The following is a 26155-nucleotide window of genomic DNA, read 5'->3' as shown; positions in this document are numbered from 1 at the left end:
TTTCCAGAGGTAAAATGTACATATGTTATCACGAGGACGATGGTTGCCTTTGTGCTGAAGATGCTTTTGAGAGATCCAGGCCTGATTGTGAAGGCAGAGAGGGCCGTTGGATTGTTTCCCAAACATGCTCGATAAATTCTTCATACAAAAACACGACCCTGCTATAGTTAGTTCTTCCTGTTGCCTACAGCTTCGACATCTCAACTGGAACCACTTTTTAAAAAAAGAGCATGCCAATGCACACACTTGTGCATGTGCGCGCACACACACACACACACACACACACACACACACACACACACACAGGCTACCCACTCATACGATATGCCTCCTACTCACACCTTCCTGCTCTGCCCTTTTTTTCCCATCTTCAGACTCCTCACACCCAGCCATACATAGTTACACATCAGCTCGACGCACCCTGTCGTGATATACTGTCAGAGGAGTATTTTGTGGGATAAAACAGAACATAGCACAGTGCTTTCACTTCAAACCGTTATCCTCTTCAGTTCAGATTTGAGTTGTAAGAAAAACAAACAGAATAATTGAATGAGTGTCAGTATTTGGGGTAACGGCAGCTTAAAAAAAAAAAAATCACAGAAACAGACATGTGATCTCTCTGAAAACCAACTGACTAACACTCTGCAAATCCCTCAACAACTAGTGTCAAGGTGCCCTTGAGTAAGGCACTCAACCTCCAGTTCCTCTGGTGGAGCAGCTTAGTGAACACTTTAAACCATGGTCGTTCCACTTGGCAGCTCCTTTACACTCTACAAACATATGCAACTGTATGAACGTCAAGGAGGAAATTGCTGAAAAAGAGCAAGCACGCTAAGTGTAAACCCTTCCCGGGGTAAATAAAGGTTTGGAGAATTAAATAAATAAATAAATATGCTATACATGGCAGGGACTTGATCCGTCCTTTTGAGAGTTTTTGTAAGTTAGATATGTTATATCTTCACACGCCACACTCCACCCATACTATAGGTCCATACACACGCCTGTGAGTGTCTGGGTGTGTAAACATGAGTGGGGAAAAAAGGCCAATATGCTACAGTAGTACCATCTCCATCTGAATCATTGCCTGACTCCTGGACAGAGAGGACAAAGGCAAACCAGTCCGTCTCTCTTTCTTTGTTCTCTATCTGGCCTTAAAATAACTCATTAAAAATTACTCAAAGTTCTGCACATAACACAAAAACACTTTTTAACTAAACACAACTGCATCATTATGAGTTTCCTTTCAAAATAATACTGATGTTGTCATAAATAGTGATCACAGCTATGATCATTTTAATGTGCAATAATAAAAGTTCAAATAATTGAGGTTTGGCGGGGTCACTTGTTGGGTATCAAGCGCGGGCTCTTCATCATCTATTGCTCAAGGACAGAAACTTATCACCAGGGTTGATCAGATCTGGGGAGGATGGTGAAGGTCATTTCGGAGGAGCCCAAAACACAAAATACTAACATAAAAACCCTGTAAAAAGCTGGAGGGTTAAGCTAGTTTGGCTTGGAGGGATGTTATTTTGTGGGCTGCGGTCTCTGGTCCTCCTTCCTCCCCTCAGCTCCTCTGTCCAGGGCCGGTCCCGGCGGCCCTCCCGTTCAGCCCACCGTGAGCCTGGCTGATGGACGGGGAGGACTGCGTCTTGCGGAGGTGGCACTCGCGGCCGGCCAGGCCCCCCTCCAAGATCAGGCCACCCATCACACTAGCCTCGATCTTCTCAAGGTCGTCCGTCTCTGCGCGGATTTTGGCCTGCAGGAGGCTGATGTATGTCTCATACCGAGTCTTCTGCTCCGAGAGGAGGAGGAGGAAGAGGGGGCGGAGGAGAGGAGGGAAAATGACACCAGTGAAGCAAGCAAGATCTAAATGACCAAATCTAAATCTGTTCCAGCACTCTGTAACCTCACAACTAGCTTTATTTATGCTAGCTTGAAAATATATCTTTATTTTGACACTAATACTGTACTGACAGTTTAAGACATTTAAAATAAATCTTTTACTTTTTACGTGATTTAAATTTTCCAAAAGAAACCGATGATGTACTTTCATTAGATTTTACATGCGCTAACTCAACATCTTCCTTCCTACTAACAAAAAAATAACAAAACTTAAAATGATACACTAAACATGTGTGGCCCTCTGTGAAGGGTTTTGTTTGTTTGTCTTAGCTGCCTTTCAACTAGAAAAAAACCCACATATATTAAACATAACAAACAGACAAATTGTAAAGCCCGTACCTCGTACGTGAGGTAGTGCTCTTTGAGCCGGAACTCCTCCCACTCGCGGCTTTTCGGGTCGGCTGAGGGCGAGTTTTTCCGGTGCTCCTCCAGCTCCAGGCTCATCTGCTTCAGCTTGCTCTCATGACTCAGCAGCTGCTCCTCCTACACCAATCACAGCCAAGACAAAAACCGGAAGACCCCAAATACAGCCAATGAGAGGCAGGCAGACACAAATAGAATATGTACAAATGCCCAACCTGTGTAGAGATTTTAAATGTAGAAGGCTGCTGTGATAAACTGCCTATTAAGCACAATGCAAAATACCAATCATAACTAGATATTTACTCTAGTATTCATGATGGTAAATTGTGTTAAAAAATAAGCCAGTATAGCGTGATAACTGCTCTTGTTCCTAATTACTGTCGTCGTCTGTGTACCTGATTGAGTCTGGTGGATGAGGACGGCAGGATGGGCCGACAGAATTTCTTCATGGAGCCGATGGCAGCAGGGAAGGCGGGAGCGGAGAACAGCGCTGCCACCAGGTTTATCCGGAAGATCCAAGACATCATCTCCTCCTCGCTACTGGAAAGAGACAGAGAGACAGTAAAGTGAGGGGTCTGTGGAGGACGAGAGAGCAGGTGAGCGCACAGGATGAACTCCGTGCTAAAGCAACGTCTGTAAGTACCATTCATCTAATGACATGAGGCTGTCGAGTTATTTCTGTTTGCATGATTATAAGTGCGGCTTTGTTAATGAATTGCTGGTTGTCTTTTAGACCATGCTAGCCCTGTCTTTATTATATTAGCTACGTGGCTAAGCTAGTTAAGATCTGCTTAATGCCTGGATACTGTTGTGATATGTGTATTTCATCAACAATGCTGTTTATTAATGCAGATATTTTTACTGTATTGTAATTGCAGTTTCACAAGATCCCAAGTAAACTTTATGGAATTACATCACATGTATCCTGGAGTTTTTTGGGAATGTTTAAACTGATTGGAAACAGTCCATGACATTCATTGATGCTTCTTTTGTTGTAGTTTGACACAGCGGGTTTATTCAACTGGCTGAAAAAATGACAGCAAAATAAGACTCACAGAGTCCCATTCACAGAGTGTAATTTAAATCAGGCCACCATCTTTAACTTGCAGTGACTATTATTTATACATTCTGTGCCTAAAATCACAATCTTAATGTTTTAGACATCATTTCATATTTTGAATTTAATTAGCTTTTTTTTAGCAAATGGGCTGTCGTTTTGACTGTAGGCTGTAGCAGCAGCAGCACTCCAGATTGAGAGGAGGCTGTATGACCTTCAAAGGGAGTTTGATTCATACTTTGGTATTCTAATTTCATCAAAACGGTGCAAGATAAATTCCATTATGTGGGAATCAAAAAGACTCTGGTGTCACAACATCCTCCTATGAGGACCTAATTAGGTATTTGTTGGTATTCTGAAGAAAGCTGTGAGCTATAATTTTCATTATCAAGAACTTCGAAAACTTTGTGATGGAAGAGGAACAGCTCATCATCATCATCGCTATCCGTCCTTTTTCCACACCAGCGTATCCTGTTCAGGACATTGTAACACCATCCACTGACAGTTTACATCAACATGTCTCATGATCTCTGAGCGTCGTCACAATATTTATTCATAACATCTTCAATTGTATTAATACATTGTATTTGTCTTATTTCTTGTATTTTCTTTAGATTTTTTACTTTTTGAAGCGTAATCAAAATGTCTCAGGTTCGACTTGGACAACTTACGGGGCATGCAGCAGAAAGACTCTCCAGTCTGAGGTTTTGAGCTTCAGTACATTAGCTCTCTTGCTGTAGTCAGTGGCACGAGTGGCTAAAGCGTGGTGGATCCGCACTGCATTCTTCAGGTCCACCTCTGAAATGTCAGCATCAGGCTTGTACTCATCCTGAAGTAAATAACAGAAAATAAACAACAGGCAAACAGAAGTTGTAAGTCTTGTGCTGTTGAGCCCAGAAATTGTGTTGTGTTTTGTCATTTAGTCTCTTATAGTTTAGAAGAAGTCCTCATCAAATGAGACAACAACAACAAAAAACTATAAACTCTTCAAGCTAATTCAATCCATTTAGGTTGAACATTTCACAACCTTACATGAGGTTAGTACAGACTTTCTACCAGGAGAGGGAGACAAAAACTCCAGCAGCCTTTTCCTCCCTTCATGCCTCTCAAACACACACACACATACACAAGCACACACACACGCACCGAGTAGAGCATCTAGCAGCATCCACCACCGCTGTCATTGCGGTGGTGGATGTGTGTTTCTATGGTAACAGAGCAGAGGACGAGATGCGGTACCTTCTGGAGATACAAGATCATTCCCTTCAGAACCGCATAGAACTTCTTCCAACCACGACGACCCCTCGGGGCTAATAGAGAGAAAAGTGAAGAACAAAACAACTTTTCTGTCATATTTACATATATATATAATAACTTAGTAGACATTTGGTGACTTCAGTCAAACGTGTGTGTGCGTGTGTGTGTGTGTGTGTGTGTGTGTGCACAATCACTCACTGCGTTTGCCGTCCATGTCAGCGTGGCTCTTGCGGGTCAGCACTCCATGTTTGTAGGTGACGGCATTTAAGAGAATGGGAATGGCGATGAAAGGGTTACTGCCATCCGTTACCCTAGCAACACGTTTACTCCCGCCCTCACATTGCTCCTCCACCAGCTCTGATAGACTCTTCCTCAGCTCCTCCTCCTCACTGCACACACAAATATCCATTCAGATAAACCTGAGCAGCACATATTCAAGTGCACCTACTTGTAAAAAAACCTTGCATGCCCCCGATACTTTTGACACTCTTGATGAACACGAGATGCATACTCACACTGCCCACTCCAGCTTCTCATTCTTGATCGAGTTATACAAGACCTGCGTGGGCAAGGAAAAAAAGGGGGAGAAATTGTGAACATTGGTTTTTTTCTTTGATTTGTTTTACTTCGTGTGAATGAAGTAGGATAAAGAATGTGAAGATGTACTTCAGTTCTAAGGCCGAGACAAAGAAAAAGATCGAGCTGACAGATTTAGTGGTGGCTGTGCTCCCTCAGGAGGAGATCTGTACCTTTAATAAGTCTTTTGAGAAGTCTTTGCCATTGTTGAGGCCATCTAGGTTACTGATAAACTGTTGGCAAGACATTTTCTTCCCGATGTTCTAAAGAGAGAACAAACCCACAGAGACAGACAGAAACAAATGAAACAATCAGTTCAGGTTTAAGATGAAATTTCTCCTTCCTAAAATATTTTGTTTTTCTGTGTGTGTGGAGCCAGACTAATCTTGAGCTCAGCTCAGTTGCTACATAAGTTGACAAAGCAGCTGATAACTAACAACCCACTTTTATCAGCTCCAACCTGAATGTAGTCTGTCAACCATCCACTGGGTGGCAGTGTGATGCTGCTGGTTCTGTTAGTGCTGATGGTGAGTGGGGCTCCACCTCCATTAAGGCTCATCCACCATCATTTTATCAAACCTTTCCTCTTGTTAACCTCTAATTATCATGTGTCATTAGAGGATGAAAACTTACAGAGGTATTTATGTATAACTGTCCCACTCTGCACAAATCAAGCCAGCAATCAAAACAGATACAGACTTGTAAGTAAAACTGAACAGATCCAATGCTGTCACAAAGAAAAGGATTGATTTGTGGCTTTTTATTCGCATTTTCCTCTGAAGAGGACGTATACAAGAAAACCCTCTTCCCTTTTCCAGGAAAAGTACAAAAAAACTCAAGTGATGTAATATGTGTCACAAAATGTTTTATGCTCCATTTAATTGTAATATCTAGGAAATCACTAACGTGGTGCATTTCACAGTCACAATCCAACTGGACAAACTGCTCAGTTTACAAATGAATTTATATTTTCATGTTAAGGTAGCAGGACACAAAAAATTAAAAATTACAAAATGAATAACCTCTCCAACATTGAATCTGCTGCTCACTTCATTGAAATTTGAACTCTAGATATTGTGATTTGAAACTGCACAGGAAAAAAGGACCAGTTCATTGCATTTCTTACTCCTTAAACCCACACTGCATTTCATTATAATAAGATGAATATCATCCGGCAAATCAGATTGTGACCATTTCATTTTGGTAAACAATACTTCAAGGAGCCAAGTATTTTTATGAACAAAACAATAATTAAATGTAAATTTATTAAATGTATAAATAACAATGTGCACATCCTTTTTTATGAGCCTAATGTGACTATTGTTAGCCAAAACGAGGAGGCACAGATGTCAATGAGCACAGTGGTAGTACTATAATTATACTTACCACCTGCAGGGGACCAAGGGGCCAGATTTGGTTAGCAGGGGAAGATTTGAGAGGGAGAAGAAGGAAAATGAGAGGATATTAGTTAGAGGAAGGACATTCAACAACTATTAGTGGGGACAGAGTTGAGCTGAGTTGAGCAGGAGGGTCTAGGAACAGCAAAGCAAAGGACCTATGATACTGATCGTGTTATGTAGCCCCGACCACAGTGCTCCAGTTTAAAACTGAACAGATGAGACTATTCGAGGAGAGGAGAGACAGAAACAGGTCAGAAAGTAGGCCGCGGAGGAGACAGAAAGAGAAAGAGGGAGGAAAGGGTAGAGAGACAGGCAAACAACAAGAAATAGAGAGAAAAGAAGATGTGAATGGAGACATGCCATTGCTGACAAAAGACGGTCTTTATAATTTGATTTGCAGGAAGATTAGAGGAAAGGGAATCCTACAAAACCAGTAAAATAGAGATCTCCAGTACATACATGTCCGTGTAGATCGGTGTTGAGCAGCATGAGGGCACAGGTTAATGTGTGGGCTCCGTCTGCAACAGGATAATACACAAGGCCAAAGTCATCTAAATGTAACACGCATGCAAATTCACATGAATAAAAAGCCATACATTCCTTTGTAGTATGTGCACATACAAATCACTCACACACCTGCAGAGCTGCATAAACAGCCTGCATGCTAATCTAATCTCAGCTAGGGCTGCATCGGATCTGAACTGATTCAATGCTTACATTTGACACATTTGAAGGTTTATGCAAGTAGAGGAGTGTAAATGTGCTGCAGTCATAAGTGTTTGCTTAGTATTAGATCAATGTGGAAAACTGTGATAGTAATGTAAAATCAACATACATATATATATATATTCAAGATTCAAGACCTTTATTTGTCACATACACAGTTATACACAGTACAATACATATATGGTATGATATTTGCCATTACCATTAATGCCATCATCATCATCATCATCCCCCTCGTGGCTCTGACCTTCAGAGGTGGGTGTCTGTGGGTTGCAGTGGCAGAAGCGTCTGGAGAAATGTACGAGGACCCTCTCTCTCTCCTGGGTCTCTCCCATCAGTGGAAAGGCCTTTAAGAAGTTCCTGTCACACACACAAATGAAACCACGAGGTCAACAGCAAGTCACATGTTTCCCAGTAATGCATCTCTGGAAAAATATATGATTGAATCACGTCTGGCAGTAAATAGAATTTGCAGAGGAATGTAGCTGACAGCTTTTTTGGAAACCTGTAACTGTCAAGCCTGCTTCTCAAAACGTGGCCTACTGGTCATGCACTCTGTAGCATATTGGCATAAGGAATGATTTCGTCATCTCTTTGTCTCTGTGTGTAAGGTCTTGTGCTGAGAACTGGTTGCACTTTTGAACTGAAAATAAATGGATGTGACTTTGTAACTGTAACTGTGTGCCAGAATCAACAGGTTTCATGCAAGTTTCAGTCTCAGTTTCATAATGTAGAAGGTCAAACATCAATAAAGAGACAAAACAATTAATCGATAAGTCCATCAACAGAAAAATAATCTGCAACTGTTGCATTTTTTATATGTCATTTTTCAAGAAAAACCAAATATTTGCTGGTTCCAGCTTCTAAAATGTGAGAATTTGCCATCTTTGTTATATACCCTTGTATACTTAACATTTTGGTTTGGACAAAACAAGACATGAAGAAATCACCTTGAAGAAACCACGACGTTAAATAGGCTAAATAATAAATCTATTAATCAAAACAATAATCGGTAGATGAATCAACAGTTAAATGAATCGTTAGTTGCAGCCCAATATTGATGGTCCCTCTGCCTTGAGCTCCAGAAAGAATTTCAGATTGAATTTCTAAGCAGTCAGATTAATGCAGGCAACTACAGTGACCTTCACTAAACCAACAAGATGTATACATAATGATGAAATGTCAAGAAGAAGAATTATTTCTACCAGACGTTATTGTGACTAATGTTAATTTAACAACCCGATGAGGAAAATGATACACGGTATTGGAATCTAATTTGCCAAGATCCAGACAATACCCAAATGAATTCAACTTTCAGTATGTTACACCTTACTTAAACACAGTGTGCTAATCTGGCTCGGTCTGAAGTGCACACGAGGGCTCTTTACTGAACACCGTGGGCTGAAGGCAGCAGTTTGAGACGACAACATGTCAGGTACAAGGCAGTGATGTAGTCCGCAGCTGTCAGCTGCACTGGCTAACTGTACTCAACGCCACGACAGCTTGATTAGCACAAAGCTAATGCCTTGTGAAGAGGGAAAGTGAAGAATACACACACACGCACACATGCATTGATGTTTACATCACACATTCATCACTTCCAAGTGCTGACTGTGCATTACCTCAGGGCTCGATCCAGCGACAGGTCAGAGAAATCAAAGAAGCTCAGGTACTCTGATGCCACCAACTGGCTGAACTCGTTACTGCAGAGGGACAGAAAGAGAGCATCAGCACATCAACGTGGCATCGAAGACGTAAGAGTGTGTTACATAAATGTTTTTTGCTGGACTAGAGAATGCTCTTCTAGTTAAGACAAAAGTAAGCTACTGCAGACGTGTTTGATCATCGCGTGTTCACGAACCAATCAGGTAATGTGACATGAGCATCTGTGTGTCTCATCTACATGTGTGCATGTTCAACCACTGAACATATGTAACTGTGTAAACATGTTTTCCTCCATTTCTGGTGATTTATCTGTCTGTCAGTCATCACATGCACGCATGTGCTGTTGTGTTGTGTTGTGTGTGCGTGCATGCTCACTTCTTGCCCAGGTGTCTGGCCACATCGCAGCGCTTGAAGCCCTCGAGGTGATAGAGGCGCTTGGCCAGCCTCTTGGCGGCCTCACAGTCGGCTCGGCAGCCATTGGCCAGAGTGTCGGTGCTGCCGCGCTCCAAACGCTCCAGACTGCCCAAATCACACTCCTCTGAGTCAGACAGCACGTCTGTGAGGCTGGCATCACTGGTGGAGAGAACATATGCGCACACACACAAACGCACACACAATCAGGTGCCTAGGTTAATGAATGGAACACATGTCCGTCGTTACACGCCCACTCACTTAACACTAGACAGAGGAAACTAAACTGCTGAGCATAAAACTCAATTGCATAAACATATGTTCACATGCACACAAACAAAAGTCAAATGAGGTTTAACTGACTTGTTATGACACTGACCCAGTTTCACTGTCACTTAATGTCCTACTTTAATGTAGTGAATCGAGAGGCTGATTACAGGGCTGAAGCAGCTTTCACCTTCCCCAATCTCCTCTAAAAACCTCCACTAATCTCAGACTGTTAACCTCTCACATAATTTAAATTGAAGTGCTCCAATATAAAAAAACATAATTCTACTTCTTAATTCCACTATTTCAGGCAAATGTAGCCTGGAAGTTAGAAAACGGAGCACTTCATTTTCAAAGCTCCATATAGTGAATAAGTAAGTCTGTGCTTGGCCTTGAGCAAAACACCCAACCTCCAACCAATCGAGGAAATTGTCAATTTCATGCTCATCACCAGGCTGTCTATCTGTGAATGGCTGTATCTGTGTGACTGTGAAGCCTTTCTGTAAATGACTGACTGTAGTCAATAACCGCTGCAGAAGCAGTTAAGCTTAGGAAAGAACAAAATCAGTTGCCAAACAGTTGAAGACATGAGAGCGAACACACAGCTTTCATTGACAATTAATAACTTTGAAAGCCTGCATGAGTGACAGACGTTCTTGAACACTACGTATCCTGTTTCAAGTTAAAACCATCACTTTGATACTGTAACATAGAAGTACCGTCTCAAATTGAAATGTTTGTAGAACCAACGAGAGCTTATTCAACTAAAAAGTAAAGAACACTTGAAGACTTCACATTACGGGATGAGGCCGTCACTCCAGACTACGATGCAGTGTCTTGCAGAAGGACACAGTTTGATGAGTTGTCTAATCAGGACAAGAGCTCACACTCCCTATAACTGTTTAAGTGTCATCAAGAGAATGGAGCGAATCAATGCGGACTATCAATTAGTGCCCTGCTTATTTATTTATGACTTACTGAAGTAGTTTGATTAAGATATTGAGCTGTGCCCACTTTACTGCATTGCTCTGTATACTTTGCTACACACAGTCCATCAGTGGGAATTTAATTAGCCTTTTTATTGTGCTTTAGACACCCTGATGGTTTGCTTTTGATTACAAGTTAAAGCAACATTTTGTTACTTTTTCTACGTCATGATGCCTTCTTCAAATCTCATTTACAATGTCCTTAACACATCCATCCCACCCAAACTGCAGACAAAACATCAAACATTCAAGAAAAATAGCGTAACATTTAACATCATCTACATTGCTAAATTATACACTGCACTATTGTTGCGGTTATTAATGAACAAAACAGCAAACTATCTCCGTTTTGTTTGGTGACAAAGAGACTGCACACGTTCACCTCCATCAGTCTAAATGGCATTTCCTCATTTCCTGTCTGTGTGTGCATCTGCGTGGCACTGTCAGCATTCTCACCAGATGATTCAGATGTTTTTTGCATAATCTGATCAGCCCAATTGCATTACGCTCACAAATTCAATACATTACGCACTGTTGTCGAAAGAGATTTGCTGGTTACTATAGATACAGCGGAAGCCAAGTGTCTTGTGCTAGAAGAAGCAGTAAAGGGATTGTAGACTACCGTACGGCTGTCTTTTGCAGTGTGCAGCACAAACAGGAATCAGATGAAAAAGACTGATACAAAAAACTGATAGAGGAGCAAAAACACAAACCAGTTTCCACAGTCAGTCCTGCCCTCACATGCTGAATGGCTGACTACGCACTACACCCCTTCAGCTGACTTTCACAAAGGGCCCTGATCTCCCCGCTGCAGGCAAGGTCACACTATCCTGTCCTGGCTGATTCATTAGGCTCCTAGAAATCTCTCTTCATCTGGCCCCTGACCTTGGACCAATTTGCAGTGGGATACCCTACAGGAAACTATTGCCCCCAACAACACAGTTCCCAGGGTCGCAGGGACACATAAACCCTCCACCATGATGAGGTGGCTCATGCAAACTCCTCCACCTTATCACGGCGACGCATCACTGCCAAGAATGACAATAAGATTGCAGATACAGTCGGGTAAAAGCAGTTTCATTTGCAGGGTGCCTGGGCTCATCCTTGGGGACAGGGTGGGGAGTCTGTATATCCGGAAGGAGTAAAATCACCGCTCTTTCAGCTGGAGAAGGAGCCAGTTAAGGTGGTTTGGCATCTGATTAAAATGCTTCCTGTACAGCTCCCTCAAGACATATTCTGGACACGTACAACAGGGAGGAGATCTCTGGTAAGACCCACAACCTTTTCAATGAACTACATATCCCACGTAACCTGGGAAAGTCACCGGAACCCCCTTTGGGACAAGTGGTTGAAAATGGAAAAATTGATGTATAAACATATTACAAAAATGCCTGCACACACTTGAAGACATGAACAGAAACACACAAAATAAAATGAGTCTGGGGTAAACCATCAAAACAATATCTAGTCTGATGCTGGCAGTGAAATTGCTTTCGCTTGTCTGGCCATATTAATTCACTAGACTCAGAGAGACCTCATAAATCATTCAAAGCTCATATCAGTCATGGGGCAAAAATGATGCTGGGCTCCCCTGATTTACTGCTGCCTGGCAGAGCCAGAACACAAACACAGAATAATAGTGAGAGAGACACAATAAGAAGTGTCAGATATCTAGTGCAGGCCTTTTGTGGCAAGATACTTGGCGTTACTGAGGGCCAAGTGGCACACAGTAAATCTATTTGTCTATCTAAAGGCACAATTCTGTATCCCCAGGCCACACATAGTCGCTCACTGTGACCGCCACTAAGTCTGTGTGCGCGAGTGTGTCAGAGATAGAGAGCATGATGGTGCATGCCAGTGACTCACATGCTAATCTCTTTGGCCGTGCACCACCTATACCCACACCTAAAAGGTGTGTCTGTGTGTGTGGGGGGAAGAGGGTGTGTGGCGGTTTTAGGGGCATCTTCCATCGGGGTAATCAACTATTATGGGATTAACTGGATTATGAAATTCTGTTATTTCACAGACTTTTCTTTGACTTGGATCAACGGCAAACTGAGGCTGATAAACTACAGAAACACATAAAGAGCTCTTTGTGTGCGTTTCTGCATGTCTTGTCAGATCATCAGCTGGGGCTTGTAAATACCATCTCTGCAAAAAGACGCTGTTGCAATATTGGACTCTTGAATGTAAACCAAGCAACAAAGACACCACCAGCCATGAAACACCCATACATCCACATTAACTGCACATTTTGTTTTTCACACTATCATTGACACAAATGTTGGGTCATCACCTCAGGCCTTGATGGCTGAAGAACTGGCTCACATTTACTAAATTGCAAAAACTGCTGGTCACTGTTCAAAGTACAGGCCAGTCATAAAAATAACCATCCTTCATAGGCTATAGCTACAAACCCTCATTTAATACCTCACAGCTGAACATTAATCTACTAAAAGAATAGTCAAACATTATTCAGTAATAAGGCCGATACCTGATTGATACCGATACCAACTGACAAAAAATCACTAACCCCAGCTTCTCAATTTCAAGGATTTTTCACCTCTTCTCCTTTATTATATTCATTGTATTACTTACATTAACTATTAATTGAAGATCACTTTCAACTCTGGCAACTTATGATGGATATTTGCCACCATTTTCAGACATTTTATGCACTAAACAATGAAGTGATTAATAAACAGCTGATATGTTGATAATGAAACTTCTTGTTACTTGCAGCCCTGACGTCAATATCACATTTTACTGCACTTAGTGATGGATGACTTATGCCTTAACTTAACCAATCTCATGACTTGACTTGCTGCATGTCTTTTCAATGAATTTTAAGCCCTGATATGGACAAAATTGACATTTATGGTAAAACATCTAGATGACTTCTCTACATTGATCAGCAGGTACTTTGAGCCCATGTGAGAATAAACTTGAGATACGTTTAAGTCACGTTTAGCCCATTTTGGTATCGAAGATGTGTTCCTGTAGAAATGTTACTTGAGTTCTGTAGAAATCTTTCGTCAGAGTAAAGTTACATTTCGCAGCTACCTCACTATTTCCATTTTGCCACGCAGCATAATGTTAATGTTCCCACCCATATGGAGGTAAAAGCTTAGAACAATGTCTGATCTGAAGAAACGTTACACTTACAGCAGTTGCAGCAAAAAGTCGAAGTGAACATCATATTCCTCTTTCCACATCGTCTCTCGGATCTCGGAAATCAGCGGTTAAAGGCGCGCTGCGGTCCCACCGCCTCATCATCCAGTAGTCGGTAAAATCTGCATCGGCCCGGTTTGTTATTTCACACAAGCCAAATCAGATCCCTTCAAAGCGGAACTCCGGTCATGTGTAACTACAGCCTAAGCGGAGATGGTGAATCAGACTGCAGCGTTATTATTTGGCCATAGTGTCAAAGGCGGGGAGCGTGTTTTCAGTGTTTTCCTTGAACTTTCTTGGCTGTCTGGACGCTCCACAGAGGAGAGGATGTTGGGGGCGGAGCAAACGGCTGGACGGACTTTTCCTGATGAATTACTCTGTTCCTAGTGGTGGCTTTACAATGGCCCTGTGTGTCCCAGCCAGCGCTACTTCCTCTGCGTTTAAGTGAAGGGCCCTGAGCCAGCAGATCAGCTCAGTATCAGCGGGACGCTGGACTCTGGAAGTTCACTGAGCTGCTTTCCAGCATGTAGTCAATTTCTGTGGTTATTTCTGTACAATCCTCCAGAGCATTGCTTCAATATGGCTCAGCAAACAGCGAGACAGAGCAGAGCCACCTAACCTTAATATAAACTAAAACACAGCAGTGAACTCTATTTAGCAAAAGCTCAAACTAGGTGTTTAGGCAGGATATAAACAATACAAGAAACATAAATGTATTTAAGCTTTATTAAGGTCAATACCGGCCTTTTATGTACCTCCCTGTGTGATGGATTACGTCCCATGTCACACACACACACACTTACACATCCTTGCATGCTAACTTCACCATCTAAATCCCCCTTTCCTCTTTCTACTCTGGTGCAAAGAAGAACAATGGAAAAAGCTGAGGACAGACAGGCAGCTGTAGGGCCAGAATTTGGGGGATGAGGTGGAAGATGAGGGAGACAAAACCCAGGGGGAAGTTTGACTGATTTTTGGACAGGCGATGAGATGAGATTCACGTCAACCTTAACATTATTAGGTACGGACAAACAACAATGACTAAATTTCCATGACGACGACAACAGCACAGAAATTCAGTCAAGGCCGGGACAATGGTATTATTAGGACCAAGCAGACGCTGCTGAATACTGATCACACATCAGTTTTTTGAGCAGCTTACTACAGTGACTCATGGATAACTGCTGTCGTTTACACACCCTGGATTTTTCACAGACAGCAGATTTTACAGGCCCGTTGAAGCACATTTGTGATGTTCTCATGGCAGCCAACACATGGAAAACACTGATTCAGTTTTAGCCAGAGGTGGATACATGAGATGAGTGCTCCTCACAAACATATGCAGTCTATTAAATGGAGTCCTTATTTTGCGCATTTCAATCAGTCAGCCATACTGTCGTCATGGCAAAGTTAGAGTGAAAAAGCAGTTGAGGAGGTCATCCAGCTCCATGTGGCCGTGTCCCAGAAAACAATACACTCGTACAAAAAAGCCACACAAGATAATTAATTACAGCAATAACCCTATTTCCTTTCATCCATCCATAATGGAAGCATAGTGTCATTGAAACTTTCTGTTGCTGCCCTGCTGTGATCGTGTCCTTCCTGCATCTGTAAGCCCTGCAAATGATGAATTATGGCTTCAACTTATGTGACGGATAATTGATTAAACAAATTTGTTATATTAGACCGAAAGTCCAATTAAATGTTGGCAGGCTGTCTGTTGCTATTTAATCTCTTTCAAGATGCCATCTCTTCTTCAATCACACCCCCTTGAGACTTGTTGGCAATAGTTCTGCAGGGGGATTTCAACACTCACGTGGGCAACGATGGAGAGAACTGTCCTACCCGATCTGAGTGGTCCTTTGTTATCGGACTTCTGTGCTCGTCACAGATCGGCCATAACAGATCCCATGTTCGAGCATAGGGTGATCTACCATAGGCTCTCTGGCTGTAACAGCAGATCTCCGGTCATGTGTCTTAGGACGCAGAAGTATAGAGCAGAGCCGATACCTGATCACCACTTGGTGGTAAGTTGGATCAGGGGGTTCTGCAGCCTTCACGCACTGGGGCGACTCGCAGCCAGTCAGAAGAGAGCTGAGCTACAAGAGGGAGTTGAGCCTGAGGGCTTTCAGTTGGCCAGTCGGTCCATGTTCCAACCCTCAGCTATGGGTGTGAGCTTTGGGTAATGACTGAAAGAATGAGATTGCAGATACAAGCAGACAAAATGAGTTTCCTCCACAGGGTGCCTGGGCTCATGCTTATAAGGAGCTCAGATATCAGGTATCAGAAATAAAGACTATTACTAGTAATCTCATGAAATGTAATCCATTACTTTCCACGTCTGGACACCATATTCTGGTATGATTTGTTTCCTGTCTCTCTCTGCCTCTGTCTTGCACACATACACATACATGAACCCAAAAAGCGCCTACTCAGCAGCAGACAATGGACAATGGTGACCTCTTACGGCTGGTTGAGACTAATTGTGTTCAGGTGTAGGATTGTATTTGGTTGAAACACAACTTTGTCTGACAACAACTAGAGAATAACTTTAACAGAGTTTGGCTTGACTTCCACTCAATACATACAGGAAGTGTTGACAGACGCCTCAGAGGAGAGAAGCCTGTGGTAAGAAGAACCTCACTCAGCCAAAACAGTCAGTGGTACAGTAAGACTGTGGGATGTGTCATAGAACATAGAGGCGAGCTATAAATAGACAGGGATACATCTGTCAGTGCTGAAATGATTCAGTTAGTGTGTGTGTCTGTGGTGAGAGGGTGAGAGAGAGAATTTGTATGTATTACTGCTTGTGTTGCAAAAGTGTGTCCACGTACATTATGTCTATGTGTGTGACGGTGTGTGTGTGTGTATGTCCATATCACTGCCTGACGGAGAGCCAGGAAAGGATAATCTGCAGGATGTTTCAGCAGCGCTATAGAACCACGCTGAGGGTTTTATTCCCAATGTGACATCCTGAAAGATGTGTGTGTGTGTGTTTCTGTGTGTGTATAAGTGAGAAACAGAAAGAGGGTGTGATGAAGAGTGTGAAAGATAGATATGAAAGCTCCCATATCTGTGTCACTGAGCGGGCATTAGGATGTACGAGCATTGTGCACATTTTTTGTTTACGCATGCATGCTGCTGGCCCGTGGGTCTTTTATGTGTGCATGCGTTTCTGCACTCGACAGTGTATATGAAAGAGATTAGTCCACACGGCAGAGCTGCTCCTCTGATATAGAAACAACTGCGCCTGGCTTTTATCTGCTCTGCTTGGGCTTAGATCTGGTAGGCTCACGAGCTAGTGGGAGGAACACACACTCGCAGAATGTTTCCCATGCAAATATGCAGTGAGAGGTACTGCACACATGTGCATGAGTAAAAAGCATGCACAACAGAACGGTCCCTCATACTATACGGTTGTCATGACTTCTGAATTATTAGTTTGTGCTTTGAAGTGGCTCGGTGCGTAATGACTTGATATTGATGTCTGTTTCTCTATGTGTTTGTCTTTGCGTGCACGAATGCTACACTACAGGTTGCATTATCACATAAGCAGCATTCAAATAGTTGTCTCCACTGGGTAGATCGAGCTGGCTGCATAGAGCAGTACAGACAGACAGACAGACAAACAAACAGACAGACAGACAGACAGACAGACAGACAGACAGAGAATGTGTTTCCATGCCTTCATGGATTAAGGTTAAGCTTTAACCTTAGTCACGGTTCCCACAGGGCACAGAGGGTCACAGCAGTTAAAGTAACAGACTGACCTACAGCCAAACTAAATGACCATATGTGATCAACAGTCTAATCTAACCTGATTGATGGACTGACAGGCTGACAAACTGCATGATGGGCAGACTGAAATGCCTGAGAACTAACAAGCAGGTTTACTGACTGTCTGACACAACACCATCACTGACTGCTTGAGAGAAACCCTTCACTTCTTATTTCCACATGAGTGTCCACGGCATGTCTACAACATCTGTAATACATGCCAATATCTTCTATATCCCTCTGGCCAGCTGCCTACTTCACTTCCTTTATCCACTGATGTCAGAATAATCAGCAGCAGCAGGAAGAGGATCTACACAGAGAGTTTGGCTGAGGTAGGTTCCTTCTCTCCGCCCGGGGCATCATCAAAGCTTTGCTTTTATGGAAGTTGAAGCCTGAATTTTGGACTGCAGTGGAGTCTATATGCACAAAGGTGGTCGAAAACAATGATGCAAAGTTTGAATGGTTTCCTTTCATTGATACGCTGCATAATGAAAACTGTTTATACAGCCAAAACTCTGTTAAATAAGATCCCATTAATGGTAAGAACAACTGACATTAGACATGCAGTATTACTGTTTCAGTTGCATTCATGAAGAGTATGTTAGACATGTGATTTATGACTCTCTAACAGAGTTTCTGCAGCATTTTGAGACACATATGGTGATCCAACTGCTTTACGCTGCATGGCAATGTTTTCCTGAGCAGACACACTACTCTGTCTCCTCCAGTGTCATTTACATAGGCTCTCTGTCACCAATAATTGTGGTAGTATCTGTGGTTTTTTGTGATATTTCTCAACTGTCATCCACTCAGGATGAATTGTAAACATGGTGGTGATCCCCAGACTATTCCTCTAGCACCATCATCAGGTCAGCATTTACATCTGTCCAATACCAGCAAAACTAATGACTTTACCATCTGCCTCAGCTGTACTTTATGTCTGGAGCTAAGATCATAGCCAGCCATAGTCAACAAGTGATATCTGGGAAATGCAGAGTAAAACACCACTACACTATTTTAAAGGGAAAAAAATGGCATTCTTTTGGAAATCTGGATGACAGACAAATACATGGACTGACTGACCATTTAAACAACTAAATGTCTGCCAAGTTGACTGACTGGCTGATTAACTTGCCATTTTTATCCACTGTATTGCAGCTGCTCTGTCCTGTAGTGAAAAAGACTAGTTGCCCATGACGCCCAAAGTGCCAAAATGTATAACTGTGCCAGTTGCGTGGCTACCCACCGGGAAGAATGGAGGCAGGAAAAGGAGAGGAATGAAAGATAAGAAGCAGCAGCAGGAAAGCCCTGTAGGGAAACTGGAAGAGGAGGTGTTGCAAAGGAGAAAGGAGGAGGACAGCAGGGAGGTGGGGGGACATGAGATGAGATAAAGTGAGATAAGAGGAATAAAGTGGAGAAATGAATTAAAAGGCAGGGGGTGAGATGGAGCAAACAAAGAGTTGGAGTGACAGAGTGAAGGAGAGAGAAGAGGAAATGAAACAGGGAAATGTATGGTAAAATGGATGGGATAATGTACGTAGCAGCCCTTGTATTAAAAACGAATTTGCTTTGACACACATCCCTTTTGAAGACGTGAATCTCAAAAAAGCTTTTAAGATGTGAATTTTAAAATCATAATGGCCTGTCTGTCTGTTCACTCTGAGCAATGCGTTCTTAAGAGTCCATCCAACGGGTGCTGTGGTGCTTTCATTATTAGCATTTTAGCCATGCTGCTTTAAGCTACTTCAATTCAACTGGGCTGAGAAGCAATTATGTTAAAATTATGCATGCTTCCTCTGAAGAATATTACAACAAAATAAACTTTGACTGTGCTTGGACTGTGTTTAGTTTTTCAGAGTAATGGCTCTTACCTCCATTGACTTGCGCAATAAGTGCTAATGCTTGTATCGTCTCACTTTAATATCCTAAAAACACAATAGTTGAATGGGCATCACAGACTTCTAATTCATGATAAACTGGATACTATGAGGGTCTTTAAAACTTATACTATCCCTTTAAGACTGACTAGCAGATGTATCCACTCTAGATTTAAGTGCTCAAATGTCTGGCAAGCTGGCTAGCATAGAGCAATAATCGCTCACTTACACACACACACACACACACACACACTCACACATTCACTCTAAGACCCTGCTGGGCAGAGGAAAGCTGAAGTCGATGATGTCATGAGATAAACAATGGCTCATTCAGCTTGGCGCTGGTGGTCAGGAAGCAAGACCGTGCTTAAAGGACAACATCTGTAAACGGGGGGAGAGAGAGTGAGGGAGAAGGGAGAGAAAAGGAGAGCCGACATCTTAAATCCTCAGTTCATCCTATAACTCATTCTGAGCTGTGGAAGCACCAGGAGAGGCTGTGAACAAATCCCAGCAGTTAGCTGAGCTGATCGTGTCGGAGGTCTGTGCCTCTATTTGGCATTCCTGCAGGTTAGAAACAAAAACTGTGCAGCGGGGCAGAGCTGGAGAGCAAGCCATAGGGATTGTATGCAGGCCAGCCAGACAGATCTACAGCCATAGATCAAGTTACATGACTTTTCCCATATGGTTCCTGTTACCACCTCCCCCTTCAGTGGCTCTGCGCTGTCTTTCTCAACCCTCTTTAGTGCTATTAAGGTAATCAAATGTAAGAAAGTAGTGTCAGCTGTTGCTGTAGTCTGACAATTCCTTGGGGTCTATGCAAATGATGGACAGAGTGGATGAGTTACAGTTCCTAGTGTAAAATCTCAGCATTGTCATAAATATCAGCTGGTTATCGGAGATGAAGTGAAGCATACTCCAGCTGTTCAATTCATTGAAGTGATTAATTTACTGGCAGGCACCCTGTATCTTATTTCAATACTGCTGTATGAATTTCAAGTGTTATCTCCCATATGAAACCACCAAAGTAGTCCTACACCTTCTGTTTCAGTTCAGAGAGGGCCTTTTGTCACGCATAAACCTTTTGAATTTGGCAGCACTGAGGCTATCTCTCCCTACTGTGCAAGTAGGCTTAAAGGAAAATGACTGAAGAAAGTAAATAACCCAGCAACAGGCTTGCTTCATGAACTTTCTGTCTGGATCCACCAGGCTCCCAGTCACAGGGGAATGAGCTGTTTCATTTCAAATGCAGCGAGCCTGCTTAAACAGTCCCACTGTTTTCATAAAAATTTAAAAGCTCTCCTATTGCAACTTTGATTGTTTTTCAGCTCTGCCTTTCTGTTTGCTTGATGCTCTTTAAGCCTGTTGTGTGAATGCAACGTTCACGCTAAAGTGCACAAAGCTATCCAACCATGTACAGTAACAGATTCCCTTCTCTCCTTTTCCAAAGAAATAAAGGATTTTAAGCTGCTAACCTAGATTTCATTTTACCAACACCATGTTCTTTATGTTGGTATGTCCCCGGTAAGGGTTTATCTGTCAACTCAGTTTGCACATCTGGACAAATGACTTTAATTTGAACAGCCAGACCACCACCCAACCCTCACCCTCACCCAACCAACCACCCTACCCCCTCTCTCAAGGCCCACAGCAGGGTCTCACCATGCTCACGCCACCTGCTGGCTAAGCCAAGGTCACAGTCTATCGCAGTAATAAAGCTTCAGGACAACAGTATGATATATACATTGCCTGGTTGCAACAACGCTGTCATAAAAAATCTAAACATTCATCCAGCTGTGTTAAACATCAAGAGTCTCTCCCCGTTTTCTTCCACACATAGCACTGATCATTGTGGCCAAACAGTCACATTTCTTCCTCCAAAAGGCTAAGCTTTTGTCCTGGTGATCATATGCAAACTTCACTCTTGCTTTTTTATGCCGCTAGAGGCTTCACCCGCGCACGACAATGCTTCAAACTGTGGCGATACAAAGCTCTCATAATAGTGGATTTAGATAAACTGGTACCTTGTGCCTCCGACTCCTTCACCAGTTCCTTTGCTGTTGTGTTGGTGGTCAGGTGAACGTGTTCAGCCCTGGTGATCATTTGCGCCTTCTCCCTCAACGATTCATTGTCTTCGTGATTTTAAGATTCTTTATACCTGTTTACGGCATCTTGCAAAGACGCTCATGCGATCTTCAGTCACTTGGAAACTGCTCCAAAGCAGGGAACCAAACTTGTGTATTTAAACTTTTAACTCAATGAAAATCAGTTCTAGTAAAGTGAAGCTTAAATTAATTTTTTATTTGTTAATTTGGCAGTTATTTTGAAATTACCTCTGATGGAAATAAAGTAGATGCCGTATTGACATGAAATATGTGGAATTTGGAAAAATATAAATAATAAATATAATATTTACCCAAGGTGTATTTAAACTTATGCCCTCTGTATATATATGTGTGTGTATATCCTGACATCTGTGTAAATATAACTGCATTGTGACAGGAGGACATTTACATCATTTACAGTGTTGCTAATTTGCAAAAAAAAGATTTTCAATACAATAAATTCAATTTAAATATATTTCCAAACTAATATGAGAACTTTGCAAAACTAGTATGAAAAAATAATTATTGGTATATTGTTATTTTAAAACCCCTGAATTTGGGGATTGCTGGTGTTAATATAAAGAAATGCACAGATAACACAGTGTCACACCCAAAGGGATCCGACCTGGATATACAGAATAAAGGGCTGAAATAAAGCACATAAACTGCATAAGTTTTTACCATGATTATCTAATTTATCTTCAAACTAAACCCAGTCCTGCAGAACAAAATTAGGTGCTTAAATAATCTAAAACTAGCCTCCTTACCTGACAGAGTTGACCATGGCTCCACAGCCCTCTATGGCCTGGGGGTCTGTATGGTATCCATTAGGGATGGCCCAGCGTCCGGGTTGGCTCAGCACAAACTCTGACCTGCTGCCTGGTATGGTGGTCCTCAGTGGGCTTCCTCCTATTCCAGCTACTGCTTCAGCTCCCCGCACCATGCCCTCCCCAGCCGTGAGATCACTGCCTGGGGCATCTGCTCCAGCCTCAGTCCCTTCTTGCTCCTGAACAGTTGCCAGCTCCAGCTCCAGGGGTTCAGGACCCTGTAACAGCGCCCTCTGTTGAATGAGAGGTGTCAGTGGCGCCTCGAAGCTGACGCAGCTGTCCGTCTCATCTGTGAGTGACAGCACGTCCAGAGAGTCCAGGCTGCTGTAGCAGGTCCCGCCCCTCAGCAGGGCAGACTCTACAATCCGCTCGAACGTGGAGCTGAAGCCGTCCTTGTTGTCCACCCTACCTTTCTCCCTCTCCTCCTCCAACTCCCTCTCATCTTCCTCCTCTTCGTCCTCCTGAACATCAACCTGTTCAACTATCTGCTCAAATGCAGAGCTGAAACTGTCCTCGTTTCCTCTCCCATCTCGCTCTTTCTGGGCCTCTTCCTCCTCTTCCTCCACTTCTGTGTCAGCCTGTTCTACAGTAGTCTCAAAGTTAGAGCTGAAAGTGTCCAAGTGTGTATGAGTCCCCCCCCCATCTCCTCCCTCGTCCTCCTCACCCGCTTCATCATCATCTTCATTCCCACCTATGCCATTTGCCAGCCTGTATCGACATGAAGAAAGAGAAGAAAGGGAAAGTATGAGAGGAATTTCGGCATATAACTCAAGCACACGTCACCTTCACAAGCAGATCATTCACATTCATTGCTGAACTCATTCTTCATTCAGGAGTAGTATGCACAATGGGCAAATATTTCTGCTTGAATAGCCACACTGACAATTGAAGCAAGATGAAAGGAGATAAAGCAGTGTCCAATTTGCAACTTCGTGAATAGCTGGAAGCTCATCTCCTATCCTCTGTCAAACCTCCGCTATTTCATCCCTTTTATTTATGGGAATACAGATCTACTATATTCTGTTTGCTGCAGATGGACATCAATAACCTATGCAAGTAGTTTCAATCAAAGAGTCATGTAAAACAGCTTAAATGACAGATATGTTTTGTATTGGTGTGTCACTATATTTCTGTGCATTTCATAAAGCAAGCATTCGTTATTATGTATTTTATTCAATCTTTTCACCTACTGCCCTTTACTATCTTTGCTGGTTTAAAACTGGTTTACTGGGTCCTACAGCTTTCTCTGCTTTTTGTGTTTGTTTTTTTTTGCAGCTCATTTAATTTAGCTTTCATTTTGTAAAATGCAAATTAGGCTAATTATGTACCAGAGAACCGCAGTGAGAAAACAGTTTGCCATTAAAACATTCAGCATGGAAAAATGGCACTCTATTATGATATTACCACAAAACATGACTGTCCAATCCACAAAATACAGCCTGTTGCAATAAAAAGTGGGACTTAAGGAAGCTGTGTGTGTGTGTGTGTGTGTGTGTGTGTGTGTGTGTGTGTGTGCGCGCGCGTATCGGTGTGCTTACCGCGATGAAAGCTAATAAACTGTTGACTGACTGTAGAACAGCTCATGTGATACTTTGTGCGTGTGGATGCTCGGTCAAAACAGATCTAGTTTTGATGATTCGCACAATAAAACAGGAAAGGGTGACAGTTGGTGGATCTGAGGGGTCTGGCCAGTTTGAATTTCATATCATATCATTTCATATCAGACACCTCAAGGTCAAAAGTTGTAGTAACCAGATATTCACACAGAAATACACTGTAAATCCTGACAGAGTGCAACAGTAAAGATGATTCAGTGAACTAACCGCCCAGCTTGTTGAGTTGCCTCTTCCTCTGTCGATGGCTGCATCTCCTCTTCTTCTTTTATCCCCTCTCCCTCATGTGTTGTCTCCTCCTCCTCCTCCTCCACATTTATACATCCTCCCCCCCTCGTCCCTTCCCTCTCTCCCTCCGCCCCTCCGTCTGTCTGATTTTCATCACCAGTGCCATCTACCCTCTCCTCTTTCAACTCACCCTCTCCTCCCTCATCCTTTACCTCTTCCCTCCCCTCTCCTTCCCCCTGTGCCCCCTCCTCTCCCTCTCTGATCTCCTCTTGTTGTTTCCCCTCCTCTATCTCATCCTTCGCCCCAGCCACCAGCTTGTCCTGCTCTGCCTGGGTGTGGGTCTCTGTGGGAGGGTCAGTGGCAGCTGTACTGGGCTCCAATGGGTTCTCTGGTGGGGTGGGAGAGGGCAGAGCCTGCCCCTCCTGGGTCATGGTGCTCTTCACTGAGGGGGGCAGAGAGCTTCAGATCAACAACCAGGGAGGACTTTCTGCAGAGCAAAAGAGACAGAATAGATGGGAAAAATTAGTATCAAATGAAGATAAAGGACCAAGTGAAAATGAGGAGGAGGAGAAGGCAGCATGATAAAATGACCACAATAACTAACGACGGACATACTGTTACAGTCATTTCATTATTTCTAGTCTTAATTGCGAGTCACAGAGGTCACCTTCAGCAACAGAACCGCTGTGTACTGTATACGTGTGTTTCTACGTGGGTATGCGTGTGTTAGAGAGAGATAGATGCATATGTCTGGAACACTTTGTCCTCCGCACCAGATGATCCCAAAACAGCTCTGAAAGGAGGGCAGGAAAAGGTAGATAAAGTAGAAAGCAGAGGAATACGGGCAGGCAGGCAGGCAGGCAGGCAGGCACAGAGAGAGATTTGTTTAATAAAGCTCAACAGATCTCTGTCAAAATGATCCTGCTAGCTCATCCGCTCTCTGTCTATGTGGAGATTTCACAGCTGAATAACTATCTGTTTCGATCCCTGCAGTGACTGTGCTTAGTGTAAATGCATGATGGAAACCTGAGATTTGAACATGTATCCTAATAGTCTACTGTTACTCTCGCTTGCATTGTTGGCTGAGCAGCCGAGACCTCTGTACAGCAGGTCTTCCTCTATCCTTTCTGAGGCTCAAGGGCAAATGCTAATGAGCAGCTCTTAATTACGCTACTGCAGAGCTAGTTGTGTTTCAATTAATGCTGGCTGATATATTATTCTTTTTATGTAAATTTAAGGTTTTTCTGTTTTAGATCAAATCTGATGAGTTTTAATCCATATTCACATGATTAGCTGATCAACTGAAAAAAATCTCTCACCCAACAATTGTGATAATCGATTCATCCTTGAAGTAAGTATCTATCAGGCAGAATCAGAAAACATTTGTTGGTTTCAGCTTCTCAAATATCTGTATGAAGATTTACTGCCTTTCACTTTTATACCATTGTTGGCCAGACGAAAAAAAATCAGACAGGGCTCTGGAGAATTGTGATGGCACTGTAAATTGATTAGGATGTGGTTGAAATGTCTATTATAATAACAATATCTTTATGTTAGCAATACACAGCATAATATGGCAAATGCATGTAAAATCAGATTGAGATTGAGAGTTAGCTCTTGTAAGCACTGAAACACAAGAATCACACAGAAAACACACACAAAAGTCCTTATACTGCTCATTAAAATGTACATTTGATCTACAAATCCCAGAATTCTGTGCAAGCTTTGTCCACTGAGATGGGTTGTGTGATTTGATCAAAAGCTCCAGCACAGCCATTAATGAACCTTTTGACGAGATTGTTTCACCAAGTTCAATTCAGTCTCAATCTTGTATTACATTCATTTGTCATCATAAAGATATTCTTATTACCTTAAAAACACTGATTTCAAACACATACATAATAATAATAATAATAGGTCTTTTGTTACATATTTCCTTTGTATCAACTG

General features: G+C 42.6%; 1 protein-coding gene across 1 annotated transcript; it reads right to left on the bottom strand.

The window, feature by feature from the left end:
- Nucleotides 1-237: 237 nt before the first annotated feature.
- On the bottom strand, nt 238-24636 carry psd2 (pleckstrin and Sec7 domain containing 2). Its single transcript, XM_070836511.1, has 14 exons — nt 24188-24636; nt 22305-23072; nt 9322-9519; nt 8904-8984; nt 7529-7641; nt 7015-7073; nt 5329-5418; nt 5095-5138; nt 4778-4968; nt 4562-4632; nt 3994-4151; nt 2661-2805; nt 2242-2385; nt 238-1792 (listed from the first exon to the last, which is right to left on the bottom strand). The coding sequence occupies exons 1-14, from the start codon at nt 24634-24636 to the stop codon at nt 1565-1567; spliced, it is 2739 nt and encodes a 912-aa protein (XP_070692612.1). The 3' UTR covers nt 238-1564.
- Nucleotides 24637-26155: the final 1519 nt, after the last annotated feature.

Source organism: Pempheris klunzingeri, chromosome 9 (genome assembly GCF_042242105.1).
Source record: "Pempheris klunzingeri isolate RE-2024b chromosome 9, fPemKlu1.hap1, whole genome shotgun sequence".
Taxonomy (NCBI): Eukaryota; Metazoa; Chordata; class Actinopteri; order Acropomatiformes; family Pempheridae; genus Pempheris; species Pempheris klunzingeri.
Note: the sequence above shows the minus strand (reverse complement) of the source record. Positions and strands in the feature narration are given on the sequence as shown.